We start from the raw sequence: 16,555 nt of genomic DNA on the forward strand, positions 1-16,555 counted from the left end.
AATTCGAGCTATTGAGAACGAGAAAAATCTTGTTGGAAGCGCCGGTCATCTCCAAAAATGGACCATGCAATGAGCGTATCCAAATTTAATTAGACCTAAACACAAAAACTGAACACTGAGTGAAAATTTATAATAATGAATTTGAACCTGTGATTCTTCCTTTGAACAAATTAGTCTAGACAGACTACTACTCACAAGAAAAATTTATCCATATAGGTGATCTTGGTCTTATTCATTTATATACAAACTTAGCTATAATGAAGCCACTATCCAAACAATGTGTAACGTTAAGTGATCACACTAAATAGATCGTTACACAAAATGACATTTTTTCATAGCTATATGATAACAATTCAACAATACGATACAACAATATATAAGTACATAACAATCAGAACAACATTGTATTTTTTTAAAATATCAATACGATACAATACAATAGGTAACATTTTCCATTTAATTCAACTTCTTAGCCTTAAGTAGTTGAAGCACATTTTGTGCAGTGCAATATGAAATTGCTTGAACAGTGAGCATAGGGTTCACACCAAGAGCAGTTGGAAAAACACTTGTATCACCAATAAACAAATCTTCAACTTCCCATGTTTCTCCTTTTGGATTTACAACTGATATTTTTGGATCAATTCCCATTCTACAACTTCCCATTTGATGTGCTGAACATATAGGTGTTGACAGATTTTTCAATCCTCTTGAACTTTCTTCTTTCACAAAACTCTCAAATTCATCAATACTTGATTCTTTCACTTTAAATTTCCTTCCTTTTACATGGTGAGTTCCAATTTCTTCTGCTCCAGCAGCTGCCAATATTCTTAATAGCTTCTCTATACCGACCTATACATTCAGTGGCGAAGCCAGAAATTTCATTCATTAATTAAGAGGTATTTAAGGGTAACATTGGACCTATATAGTACACAATATAATAAGTTTCGCATGAAAAGTATTCAACTGATCACCCTTCGGCATACATATATAGTTATGCCCATGCTTACATGCTAGACCTAAAATATCAACGATATATCCAGAATAGTTCCACAATTTGTGTCTGGAGAGGGTGGGGCGGATGCAGACCTTATTATTGCTAATGGATTTCTATTTTTTGAAAAAATGAAAGAAATGAAAGACTAAGAAGTTATCATGAGAAGTGCTATAATAACATTAGTACTAATAAAATTAGAGTATAAGATATGCTAGAAGCATAAAATAATACTAGTAACTAACCATACCTTAAGATTTTGCTCATCAATTTGATCCAATTTGTATGATATTGAATATGGTGAAACTGTTTCTCCTGAGCCCTTATCTCTAGCCAAAGCAAATATATGTGCAGTTCTTGAATATTTGCACATTCTCATCTTAATATCAAGGCCTGAAATCCATGGCATTACTACTGAGAACATGCCAGGGTGCAATGATGGTGTTTGTATAACCACACCATAGCCCGGTTCCTCGGTATTCGCGACAACTTTAGACATTGCTGACATTATTCCTCCTTCATAGCTCTTTTTGTCTGACTCAGGCCATACTTCAGAATTCTTTACGTTGTCAGTACTGTTTGTATCTGGAAAGTGTCCCCACGCGAATACAACCGGATGGACATGTAGGTTTTTACCAATATTAGGGTTTTTTAAACCACTTCTCTTGAGTAATGAAGGAGTGCTAAGTGCACCACATGCTACAATTGTGACTTTGGATTTCACCATGAAGATTTCTTTTACCCCATCATCATGTTGAAATTCACAAGCAACTCCAATAGCTTTACTTTTGTTATAATTATTTTTGTGTTCATGAATTACCTCTAGAGCTTCACATTCTTGAATTATTGCACCATTGCCTGATTTCACTAAATCAACTAGCCATGTCTCATTTGTCCCCTTTTTACTACCATCTTTACATCCCATGCTACACCATCCACAATAATGATTTGAGTGTGCATTTCTTGGTATATTTTCCACATTGTACCCTAATTCTTCACACCCTTTCCTCAAAATCATGTTTTGAAACCCTTCTTCATCAATCTTATCTTGAACTCCCATTTTTTCGCGAATGGTTTCTAATGCCTCCTTGTAGAATTCACTTTGGAACAATTCCAAATTATAGATGTCACACCACTCTTTTAGAACATGTGATGGGGTGTCAATTGAGGCTGACCAATTTATCGTTGAGCCACCACCAACGGTGGAACCGGCTAGGAGAAATACATCCATGTCTTTGGTCATCATTAGTCCATTTCCAAGGAACATTTGATCCATTGAAGGTCCTTCAAGAAGGGAAAGATTTGTTCTAGCTAGGTAACTTCCTTTTTCTAAAACAAGTACTTTGTGTCCTGCGTTTGCAAGAACACCGGCTATAACTCCACCCCCAGAGCCCGAACCAACTACCACTGCATCACATTCTATGATGAAAGAAGGACAATTTGATGATGAATTTGGTTTTGAGACATGAAACCCTAGTTTTTGGAGCTTATTGAATAGGGCATTTTGTGGTTGTTTTAGGGTAAGGATTCCCTTGTAAAGTGGTCCATATAGATGTTCATCTCTTTTGTCTGAAAGCTCTTCGTGTTTACTTTGCTTACTATTCATTTTTTCTTGTTTTTGTTTCTTGAAATCCGGGTCTTGCCCACAATAGCCTAGTGCTTTCCATGATGGGTTCTGGCCTTTTTCATCCACCTGAAAAACTCAACAAGAAAGGAAAATATATAAAAATGTGTTTAACTACTACACATACTGACTGTATAAAGAATTTTTAAACTATCAAGATATATTTAAGATAATTATAGATAAGTTTTCATGGGAAATGAAATTAGTAAACTAGAAAATAAGATGGATTGTCCCCTACAACAATTAACAAATAGCATAAAAGAATATTCTTTACACTGATTTATATATATTCTAATTTATGTAATGTAACTTAATTAAGATATGAAATTAAAAAGTAAATAAGAACGTTTACCACATATTCTAATTTATGTAATGTAACTTAATTAGATACGAAATTTAAAAAGTAAATAAGAACTTTTATAACATACGGGTAAGATAAAATGAGAAGTTTGAAACTTATAACTAATTTGAAATGTAGAAATATATCGGTATTAATTTTATGAACTTGTATCATTATTAAGATTTTGTAACATATGACATTCAATACTTAGATTTCGAAATGCTATTCATTTATATCACATTAATTTATTATTTATGTCTGGTTACATCTAACATAATCATAAATTTATAATTATGTGATATATTATAATTTGTAATATGCTTCCTCATATTTAGTGATAATATAATTTTATAAAGAATGATATAACATATATTGTTAACGTTAAAGAATATATAATATACACTCCATTAATTAAAAAAATTAAATATATGTCAAGTCTTAATATCATAAAGACAAAATAATGTTTACTACTAACTTAGGGACCACAAATACTATTTCCATTTATAAGCAGAAAGTATCTAGATATGCTCCTCATTATAGCACCAAACTCTTAATATAATAAAAATATATCTAGCATAATTCTATAAATGAGATCTGAAAAGACTTGATGTATTTTATGAATATCAAAAAGCTATTTCTAATAAATTTCTGAGTCAAAAAAGTAAATATATGAAATAACTATAATTGTAGAAGTCATTAAAAATAATAGCAACAATAAATAATTTTATAAAACTATCCTTAGGACCAAAGAAAATATGATCATAAGTGTTAGGATACATAAATAACAGAAAAGGGGACCAAAGAATGTAAAATGCACCTCATGACAGAACAAAGTGAGTTGGCAACTTTAATTGAAAGAGTTTAAATTTTGTGCACTGTCGGTAGCGATATATAAAATTTTCTACACTATTAGATAATTTTTATGATAAAAATAAGGTTATTTAATAAATAATTAATAAAATATGTTTTTAGATATTACAGTAAAATTAATATATTTTATAGTAATAATAATTATATTTAAAAAGATATTTAATTAATTACTCAATTAAATTACTATGTATATCTTAAAAATTATCCAATAATATAGAATATCTTATACACTAATGATACATAAAACTTAAACTCTTAATTTAAAGATAGGAAAACAAAATATTATTTTTCAGATCTACTTACTCACAAATGTACTGCCTATATATTTAATATATATGTATAGGCAGTACATTATATTTTTAAATTTTAATATACATGCTCATTAATTTATATACCCTCAAGAAGTTGTACATCTTGTAACTAATAGGCTTGGGAAATAGCCACGTATTTTGTAGCCAATATAATCATACAAGTACAATTCTAAATAAATATAGTTATATATATTCTTGGTGTAACTGCTTATAATAAAAGCCTAAGTACAACTTCACGTGAAATTAATAGCTTTTGTTTATCAGCTTGAAACTTAGTTGGACAGTTATAATTGAAGAAATAAAAGGTAGATTTTGGTCAATATCAAATTTAAAATTTTCATTAAAGGAGTTCGAAAAAAAAGTAATGTCCAAGATTTGAACTTGAAAACCTAGGGTTAGGTTTGAACACCTCCAGTATTAAACAACGTAAAAGTCCAAAATCAATATATAAGCATTTAATTTTTTTCAAAAAACACCTTATATATACAATAAAACTTCTTATAGAGAAAATTCAGGTGAGCCCCATCGACTACCTCGAGGTCCGCCCTTCATCGGGGCAGAGTACTTACTTTCATCGTCCAATAATAATAGTCTACTATATTATTTTGAAACGTTTAATGATACTTGTTCACTTTATAAAATCAATAGATAATTTTACACTTAGTTCCTAATTTATTCTTATCATTAATTATAGTCATTTCTCTATTACATTTTTCAAGACATCATATTTATTATATTCAAAAGATAATATAATAAAATTACCCTTTTATTTATACTCCCTTTATCCACTATTATTTGTCATGTATACTAAAAATAGTTATCCAAAATTAATTGTCAATTTAAACGATCAAGATACAATTAGTCACCTTTTTCCAATCATGCCCTTAATAATTACATAGCTACTTGTTTTATTTAAAAAAATAGTCATTTTAACGTTACAGTTTTCAAAAAGTACAAACCATTTTAATAATGATTAATAATAGAGTTATATTAATTAAATTACACTTTATATAAAAATTTTCTTAAAGACTGTAAATGATCTTATTCGACAAATAATAATGAACAAAAAAAGTAATTTCTTAAAAATTATGTTAAATAAATAGTGAATAAATATTATTAGACAGAGAGATATTAATTAATGTAGAAGAAAACCAGGGACCATGCATGTGGAAAAGATGTCATAAAATGCATGATGAAAACATAAAGATCTATTTAATGTGTTGGTGTACAATGAATGAGTAGTTTGGGGAAATGGTTGGTTCTCAATGAACCACCATGTGCTTAGGCACCAAAAAATAAATTTGAAAAAAAGATTATTAAGTGACAATTGATCAAAAATCAATATTAGTTCCCCCCCTCCCCCCCTAATTATCTAAATAACTCATATCTATAACATATGATGGGGTTGATAGGTCCATGTGAATCCAATTGTCTATATCCTATACCTAACCTAATTTATGGGGGTGTCTTCTCTAGTTCCCTTATCTCAATTGCCAATCAATTTTTAAGCCTTATATATTGTGGGTGATATTCGATAAATTATGATTATTTCAGCAATGATAGATGAGGTTTAGTATGAATATTATTTTAATCTAGGTGAATTCAAAATTTAAAATTAACTCTCGTCGATCAACTCTCCATCATAGGGTATAACTATCTATAACAAAAGCCCGTTTAGATTGGTCAAACCAAACAAGCTCCATTGTGTATTTTAATTATCATGTATCATATAACTTATATCTATTAACTCATAATTATTTGAGCAACGATGGATAAAGTTTATTATTGTATAAATTTCTCTTTAACATAGACAAATTTTATTTAGCAAGATATCAAAATCAATTTGTAAATACTTCCTATCGAAAATGCTTTGAGAAAATGATTATTTGTATTTAGCTAATTGTGACTTCTATATGGTTAAACTTGTCCAAATAAAAATCTAAAGCCTTTATTTAGGAGAAACAATTTTCCTGTTTTTGCTTAAAAACTGAAAACTATTTCTACAACAATTATTACTAAAATCAATAAATTCTCATCTAAATTAGAAAATCCTAAAATAGGTCCTAGAGCGGCAAACAAGGAGATCGAAGCAAATATAGGTGAGGTGAAAATAAGTTAATTAAAAATAGAAAAAATATTTAGTTAATTTATTATTTAATATGAATAAAAAAAGTTAATCAACAAATAATACGGATATACCCTATCATCCAGGTGAGTGTACAAATTAAAAATCAAAATAAATTTAGACTAAGAAAAACTCATGAAAATAACATGTGACACATGAATATTGATAATATGGATATCATTTGAATATTGATCGTTTAGTGAATAATAATACAAAACAAAATTAAATATGTTTTTCTAATTATACCATTATACTTTATCTTCTCCATAATGAGATATCAATAGTGGCAAAATCAAAATTTTAAATAAGAAATTTCAAAATCTGCAGAAAAAAAACACACGAAACTATCTAAAGAAAGTTTCACGTCTACTATATATATACAATATATATAATATCATTTTAACCATAGTCCATATATAAATAGTATAAAATTTTCCATATATATATATATATATATATATATATGATCTTGGTGATATTACTACCATAGTTTATTCAATTAAAAAAATACTTGGAAATTAGATAAAGATCGAATAACTATTTTTTTTTTCATAACAATTTTGTCAACCTTATTAATTGAGAATGACGAATGAATGGATAAATAAGACAAAAAAGATATTCTATGAAAGGAAAGAAATGGGCAAAACTAAAAAGGAAAAAAAAATACAATTATAGCATGCATCCGTACGTCATGAATAATTAAATGCAATTTTAAGCCACCATCAAGGTGGTTGGTGCAAGTAGCACGTTAAACATTAAAGCAAAAATAGAATCATCATCATCGTAGACCCTTGTGGTTCGATTTTTTTTCTTAAACTCAATGTATTAAAATAGTTTGTTTAATACATCGAACTATCTGTTATACACTAACAAGGTAAAAAGATACTTTCACTATCAGATCACTTGAAACGGTTCAATCTGCTAATGATATTATTTGTATTGGGCTTAGGTTCGCATGATTTTAAAACATGTCACTAGTAAGACTTGCTTATTTATATACTCAACATATTTCATGAGTTTTGTTGATGTGACACTTCTGATCTTAAGTTAAGGTGTCACGTACACCTCCTCTATGGACTCAACTTCCTTGCTGAGGTTTATCCCCACTACATAGAGTTTGGCTAGATTTACCCCAACCACTTTATCGAAATTTGCCTAAACTCACTTGAACTCTGGCCATGCCCCCAACAACACATAAATTTACATATTTATATTGTCAGTGCAGATAACTTAAATCTCGTACCTGAGTGAAGAATACAAGGAGAGTTAGAACTTTCAAGGCAACAAAGAGAAGCTTGATGAGTTTGAAGTTGCTGCATGACCATGATTGAACTATTTCTTCCCTCTTGTTTGGTGAAACCTTAGAGAAGTTTTGCAAGTATGGAAATTGGCTTGACAAGCTTGCCTTACCACAAAGTATGAAAGTTCCTATCCTTGTTGATAGTAACCATAGAGCTAATTTGCATAAGTTTAGCTTAGGGTGTTGTATTCTTTCACTGACCATCCATGCTAGCTACAAATTATAACAAAATAGCAATTTAAAAAGATTTTATAGGGGAATTAGAAACATATATAGCAAATCTTTACCTAATAAACAAGGAGATTTAAAAAAGGATTGACAAATAATTTACTTTTGCTATGAATATATTTGGCTCAAAAGGAAGGTCTTTGTAAAGTATAAGTGTGTAACTGAAAATTCGATTATTACTCAGGGTGTTCTACATGCTTTTTTCCAACCAGAAAAAATGAAATAATATTAGTGTTGTAAAACAAGTCTTACATGTTGAGGAGTTTCATTCATGGAAGCAGAAGTGTGAAGAAATTTGATGAGAGAATCATCCATATTTTCTTGATGAAGAGAATTAGTATCAATGGATGGCAAGAAAGTGTCACAAATAGCAGTGAGTGAATCCATTTGACTAAAAGAAAGTGAGCCAAAATGACCCTTTTTTGCAACATCCTTCACTTTCTCCATATTTCCACCATTTTGATAAGCCATATTCTATAGTTTTATTTTTCTTATATTTTATTTGATAAGAAAATTATGTGAGTTTATGAATTTATAGAATGAAAAAGGGTACACCTAACCTCAATTATCATCACGAGAGTGGGCACCAAGTATAGGGAGAGGATGTTATTTTTTGTGTTCTAGATACTATTGATGTACCATATAGTGGTCCATGTAGAAAAAATGGTTTCTTAAAGAATTGGTACAAGCTTAAAACAACGATAACTATTAGTGGGATCTGAAGAGGATTATGTGTATGTAGTTTTTAAATCTTATTTCGTGAAAGTGTAGGTTGCTTACGCTAGACTTTTCGCACTTAAGTAAAACATATCAAAATCAGTAAAAAAAAAATATTGTAGCAAAAAAACTACGTAAAAAATAACGGAGAAAAGGAATGTACCAATAACAAATAATATGACGACTAAAGAAAAGAAAACAATGTCACGACTCAAAAATGGACGTGATGGCATTCATCTTATGCCATCAAGACAAGTCAGCGTAAAGCCCAACTAATATAGTGAATGCGGAAGTAAAACGTGAATAAAAGTCTAATACGATAAAATATTGTGGAAAACAAGGTCAACTTGATTAACCCCCCAAAATCTGGTTGTCACGTGTACAAGCCTCTTAAGTATTACAAATGAATCGAAAGAAAAATACAAGTGTCATATGACATTGTTTCTAGAGTAGAACAAGATCATAAATAGGAGTAAGAAGGTTCGTTGATATGACAAGAAACTACCTCACAAATCTCCATAAGAAGCCTTAGACAAGGAGAAGAGAAAATATCACAAAGGTCCATGATAGTAACCTACAAAAATTGTAGAAGGAAGGAGTGAGTATCAAACCACAAGGTACTCAGCAAGTAAACTTCTAAACAAGAGCGAAGGGGATAAAATACGGGTACTCCTTACATACCAATCGAACTTTCACAACTACAATCTACATAAAACAAGCCCAACCTAACAGTTCACCATTTACAAGCACATTTCTCAACAACAACATTCTAACAATCACATATTCTCAACAACAAGCTCAATATCCATCAATTACAACCTCCACAAAAAGACACTCACAATATCAACAAGATCAATTTCATCAAATTGAGGTAATCAAATATCAAGTACTTTCCAACCACCTATAAAATACATAATCATAAAGAATGAAGGATGTTATGGGATGCATGTAATATGACACAATGAAATGATATTCTCAAAACACCAAGTACTCTCTCAACAGTATATACATGATACTCCTCGAAAATACATCGAGAGTTCATGACCCAGGGGGGGGGGGGGGGGGGGGCGAAAGGTGCATATACCGACATGGACAATCTCCACATGTCTGTCCGGACGATCTCAATACACTATCATAAATCAAAAAAAATTCGTACAGACGATCTCCACGTACTCAAATTATAATCATAACTTCTTCATCGCACTGGTGATCTCCACGTGCCTAAATAATCATAACTTGATCTCAACACGGACGATCTCCATGTGTTAGACCTTTACTCATACCCAATTTCATGTCAATGCATGTTCACAATATGATATCAAATAAAAGAGACGATGCAACATCTCAATAATCTAATGTCGCTATGATATATAATCACCTCAATTATCACAATTATACGGGTTTAGTAAAGAACATAATTACACATAATAAATCAAGTCAATAATATATCAGTTAATGTTCATATGCTTTTTCATTCTCGGATTACAATCCACATTCTATAATAATAAACTTTGCCTTTATAACACCGGTACTCGTACCATTCTCAATCCATTTCACACAAAAAATTAATCACATTGCCTTTTATTATCCTTTTTCATCATTAGAATCAATCAAGGTGGAAAAGTTAAACCTTCACCAAGTTACATTACTTCCAAACACATATCATAAGAAAATACATAAATTTCATACACTTAATAAGTGTTTAGAAATCTACTTGCATCAAATAGTCGAACAATCCCTCCGGAACTTGAGTCTTTTCCTTTTATTCAGCCTCCAATTAAATGTAATCTATTCAAATAATAAGTAATTACAATAAGACTTTCGAACTAACACTCATATTATCACATGTCTATCTTAGACCAAAAACTGGCCGAATTTATAATAAAGTTTCTAATTATTATTTCCAACCGATAGGCTACATAGCATTCTCCTAAATTTTAAGCCTAAGATTAAGTCTAATTTCCTCCAAATATCATAAATTTGACAATATTCATATCAAATAATATACCAAATAATTAATTTCATATACCAATATATCAAAACTTGAATCATAACTTGTGAACTATAAGGGATTGTAAAACCAAACTTAATTCATAACCATTATCCCTACTTACGTCCACTGCATAAAATATTTAGACCAAGCTCTCAATTACTTTCATGATTTACTTTATAGTAATTTTCCATAATTACACAATGATTGGATTCAAGTTTAAAATAGTATAGCAAAGTTAAATAATTAATTAGTTTGTAATTTAGTTTTCTCTCGTTTCCCATTTTCACATTATTATAATAGTGGAGAGAGGTGAATCGTATATATATATTGATTGGATAATTGTATATTATATATATATGTTTGTATATTCTGGCAAGAGAGATTGGAAAAGGGAAGAGAGATGTGAGCGAGATTGTGAGAAGAAGGAGAGAGGCAAGCGAGAGGGGACAATAATTTGTACAATTTGCAGGTACGTTTGTATAATTCACATGTTTTATATAATTGGGTTTATAAAGTTTGAAATTATACACATATAAAAAAACTCGAAATAACGAATTGATACAAACATAAACGTATGAACTTTAAAAAATTATACAAAATATATCATACAAATTACATTATATGAATTATATCATCCAAAATCCAACTACACGTTTATACAAACTGTAAAAAGTTACACATGAAAGATTGAATGTATATGATGACAAAACTGAAAAAATCAAAGGAAATCATCGTCATATACAAATACAAACAGTCGGTTCAAATAGAAATCAAACAAAAAATTATTAGTTGCGAATTATACAAATGTGGCGAATTTATACATATACAAACGTGGTTAATTATACAAAACTCGAAGTCAGCCTACGTAATTAATGTATAACGTTAGTCGTGAGTGATAATTATAGCAAACTATAACTACAATGAGTAATTAAATTATATAAATTTACTTGACCGCGTAATTTTCTCATACGAAACCCATACTTCACATGTATACGATTGCCTCTATCTATATAAAAGACTAATCAAATTAATTAAAACACGTTTACCAAACAAAAAAAATAATTAGAACGCCAATTTCTGCTTTGGTAACGTAAACTACCGTATATACGTTAAAGAAACAAACTTTCATAAACTTAAATAATTATTATCTTTCTCTACCATTCTTTTTTAATTTTTTTTATACATAAAATTTTAAAAATTACTATACAATTTAGTAATTATAAAAAAAATAATTTATCATAATGTATATAATTTCAAATATAATATTTTATCGTACAATTATGACTTTGGATATTTTGAGACGTCACTTCTTTTATATTGGGTGGTTCAAAATATAATTGTAATAATTAGTTACGTATTGATTTATTTTACTGCAAGTGAATATAAAAACTTCAAAGCTAAATTAATTTTTAGAAACATGATATTTTTCCCCAAACAGAATAAAAAGGGATAAAAGTGTGCCTGTACCCTACACTAATATTTTACTATGATTAAATAATAAATTAGATTAAAAATACATAACTTAATTAATCATAATTAGCTTATAAAGGTCCAATGTTGTGTCGAATGTATGAGGATCCAGAATTAGGATAAAAGTGTATTTTTATTATAGTCTTCATTTATTTATTTTGGTTAGAAGGTTAATATATAGTAAAATATCGTCTAATTATTTTTTGAACCAATTTTATTATTAATAGTCTCTTACAATTTTTATTCTTCAATTATTTCTTTATTACTAGCTTGTCGCTTTTCTTACTTCGATTATTGTAATATGTGTTTGTTTCGTTTGCTGGTCCCTAAAACACTAATTTTAAAAATTTTTTTTGTTGTTGTATTATGTGTTGTTGTTAATGTCTTTTTTTTCGATTAATTTTTTATGTACTTTCGTTATTATTATATTATCTTTTATTAATTTTGATATACTTTTACTTAAGCGAACGATCTATTGAAATCAACCTTTTTACGAATAAATCGATATAATTACTTGTACAAGGAGCAAACAGCAAATAATTTTTTCATTTACTCCAGAAAACAAAAAATCCAAATAATATTGAGAGGAAAAAAATAAATAAAGAAGCTTTGTTTAGCTTAGTGAAGAAGAAAAGATAAACTACATATAAGTATTTATACATGTGAAGGTTATGTTTATTATTAATTTCTAAAATTTTATGTATAAAAAAATTTAAATATCATTTTCATATAGAATAATTTAGATTTTGAAATTTTTATATATAATTGTATTTTTCGTTCAATTCATAAAAAACATCATTCTATTTTGTTTTAGAAAAAAATATCATTTTCATATAGAATAATTTGAAATTTTATATCCAATTGTAATTTCGTTCAATTCATAAAAAACATCTTTCTATTTTGTTTTAGAAAAAATATCATTTTCATATAAAATAATTTAGATTTTGAAATTTTTATATCTATGTACATGTCAATGCAGTAAGATAAATTAACACACAACAAATTATTCCATGTATAGATATTACCATTATATTTTTGCACCACTCAAATCGAAAGATGAGATATTTCAAAATGTTTTGAATTAAAACTTCTTATCCAAGTATGGTATTATATTCGTATAATCAAATATTAACATTTTTAAATATATACATTATGATAAATAAATATATATTTGCAATTACTAAATTATATAATAATGTCAAATTCAATTATATAATAATTTTTCAGATAGATCCTTAAACTTGAAAATAAGCATGTATTTTTACTTAATTAATTACTTAATCATAGTAAAGTAAATTGGTTTGATGTATAAGTTTTTCCCCTTATTATTCCGTTTGGGGAAAAAATATTATATTTATATCATTATTTATTAACTCAACACGCAATAAATATTTCATATTTAGACATTACAATTATATTTCCATTCCATAAATACAAAAGAAGAGAGGTTTCAATATTTCAAATTTAAAAATAATTTAATTTAGTTCTCTACCCTAACTTTCATGAGAGCTTTTTTATAGTCAATTAAATGTTTTGACATTTTAATATTGGTGAATATTAAAAGTATTATAAAACTAAGCAAATATTTATCGTGTTTAAAATCATAAAAATATTTTTTAAATATTAAGTTTTGCATTTACCTATATAAATTTATTTAAATTTTAAAAATAGATCTATATAAAACTTTTTATATTAATATTTAATTTTAAATCACTAATTTTATCGAAGCTATTATGCGGAGCAGAGGCATACACGTTTATATTCTCCAAATAATTTCTTTTTAATTATTGTTGTCATCAAGTCTAATGTAGGGGCCAAGGTCTAAGATTTATAGGCTTTTAAAATATAAAAGTCTTAAACGCCTTATTTTTTTTAATTATTAGTTAAGACATCTCAATTTAAATAAACATTTTGATAATAAAATGTGAAGTTAGATGTAGCGTCGAGGGTTTAAGATTAGGCTTTTAAAACGTAAAAATCTAATGCTGTTATAAATTCATTGAATAGTGGATGAGCATTTGATTTATTCATGAACTACTAAATTCATGTATGTGTATTTTTTAATGATATGAACCCTCTTTTTTCATTAATTAAAATTTTTTAATTTAAATAATTTCTAAAATATTAAATTGTGAATTAGGCTTTCGAAATGTAAAACTGGATTCAAAAGGAATATTTTGTCATGTGAATTTTATCAACTTTTCTTTGAAGATTTCTATTCATTTAACATTTTTTAAATTTAGCTAATCACACATGTAAGTGAAAATATATTTAATTCTTTTTCTAACACTAAATAGTTGTAAAAAGATCGAAAAAATCAAAAAACCCAAAATAAAAGAAAAGGCCAAAATTAAAAAAAACGATTTATGTAATTTGATTTGATTTATAAATTTAATTAACCGACATAAATGAATTAAATTTTTGTTGTTATGAAAAACCAAATTATATGAATATGCATATACATTTAAACACTATATCAACAAATTATGTTATAAAAATAAAATTTCAACAGAGTAATACTCTATTATCTTTTGAAATGCAAAAAAAAAAAAAATTATATAAAAATTATTGAAAGAAGGTCATTACATGATTTGAAAAAAAAGAAGAAGAAAAGAATTCAACTTAAACGGTAGCATTATAATAGTTAGGTGTTCGATTTTGAACCCATAATATTGAACAGGCAATATAAATGTATATATAAAAATTATCAAAATAATAAATATAAATTTGCAACTTTAAAAATATAATTGTTTTAATTTTAATAATTTAAGACTAAACCTATAAATTTTAAATCTTTAAAAATCTCTTGCAACTAATATAGGACGGAGCCACCAAGAACATAACAACAAATAAATATTGTTCGAAATTAGTAGCACTCTCTAAAATATAATAAATGCACATTTAGAATTTTGGCTTCGAGAAAATATTAATTAAGATAAATAAATAAATTTGATGAGCTAAATTTAAATAATCAAAGACTCAAGTTTTTAATAATAAGGCCATATTTGTCATGACATTTGGATTAATATTGGATGAAAAAACACTCTAAATCATTTCGAATGATTTATATACATATAAGGGAGTCAGTTGATTTCGATCTTTTAATCTCGCTTGATTTATAAACACGATTCAAAGTAAAAAGTTTATCTTTAATTTGACTTTAAAGGTTTGCTTATGGGATAAACGGAAGTTAAAATTCAAACTCACCAATTTTCAAAATCATTCAACGTAATTTCATATCTCGTTTTTTCTTATGGGCCAAAGTATAAGATGTTGGGTATGTTGGGCTAGTTTTGAACACACGAAATAGTTTGGGCCTCATATTGCTAAAAAATCTTAACACATAATAATTGAAGTACATGATATAATTATTTCTTTTTTTTAGATAAATAACTCAACATTATTTTGAGCATAAGATCTAATTGATAATATTAAATTTTTTATTCATAATTGTATCCAATGCTCTTTTCAGTAAATTTAATTTAAAAAGTGGTTCAATTTTATTTGTCCTCTACCTTTTTATTTTTAGCTGGCAATAATTAGCACAACAATCTATTAAAGATTTTTATGTGAATCGGAATTATTGTCCAGAAAAATCATTGACTCATCAATTATTATTCTTTTATTTTCACCTGATTTAATCACGCATTATAAAATTTATTTAAAATTAATATTTTTAATGTGATTTTTCTCAAATACATAATTCAAATTGAAAATTCTAATACGAGTGGAACACATTATAATTCATATTAGGGAAAATTGTATAAAATAGCAAACTAATAACCTAAATTAAATAGAATAGCTAGGGTTTTGATTTAATTATGCTCCATAGCAAACATTATCTTAAATTTGCCAGCGTCTCTCTCGCAGAAATCTCGCTCGCCACTCTCCATTCTCGCTCGCCTCTCTCGCTTTATACACAGAAGTGTATAATTCTGTTTCTATTTTGTATAAAGAGAGAGAAAATTGTATATACACATGCAAAAATGTATATCTTCGTGTTATACACTTAATTATACAATTTACAAACATTTTATTTCAAAAATTGCAGAGAAAAAAGCCAACAAATTATACAATTGCGAATTATACAATTGCAGTGAAATACAATTTTCTCTAGCTTTATACAACAGAAGTGTATATATTGTGTTTCTGTTTTTGTATAAAGCGAGAAAAACATAAATCTTCTTGCTATACACTTATAATTATGTAATATACATACATATTAATTCGATTCAACTATATGCAAAGCAAATTATACAATTTCAGCGAAATAGGCCAGCGAATTATACAATTTAGGCCAGCGAATTATACAATTGTATATGTATAGCGAATTATACAGTTTTATGTTTGCTATGGAGCGCAATTATGCAAACTTTGCTATAACATACAAATATAAATTTTTTATTTGCTATATGTGAAAGTTGTCCTATTAATTATACATACCTCTTTGTCAAAAATAAGAAAGAAAACAAAACAAAATAAAGAGTTTATTTTATTATTAAGAATTATTAGATCATTTTATTTAACGTTCGATATTTATTTGAAATAATTTTTTAATTTGTATTAAAAAATTATGTTATAAAAGG

General features: G+C 27.6%; 1 protein-coding gene across 1 annotated transcript; it reads right to left on the bottom strand.

Moving 5' to 3' along the window:
- Window positions 1–206: 206 nt before the first annotated feature.
- LOC101250714 (alcohol oxidase) lies at window positions 207–8,443 on the bottom strand. The gene is given in 4 exon segments (NM_001330992.1): window positions 207–849; window positions 1,242–2,684; window positions 7,505–7,774; window positions 8,042–8,443. Coding segments are annotated over 4 exon segments (2,325 nt in total). The 5' UTR covers window positions 8,261–8,443; the 3' UTR covers window positions 207–456.
- Between the last annotated feature and the right edge of the window lie 8,112 nt (window positions 8,444–16,555).

Source organism: Solanum lycopersicum, chromosome 8 (genome assembly GCF_036512215.1).
Source record: "Solanum lycopersicum chromosome 8, SLM_r2.1".
Lineage (NCBI taxonomy): Eukaryota > Viridiplantae > Streptophyta > Magnoliopsida > Solanales > Solanaceae > Solanum > Solanum lycopersicum.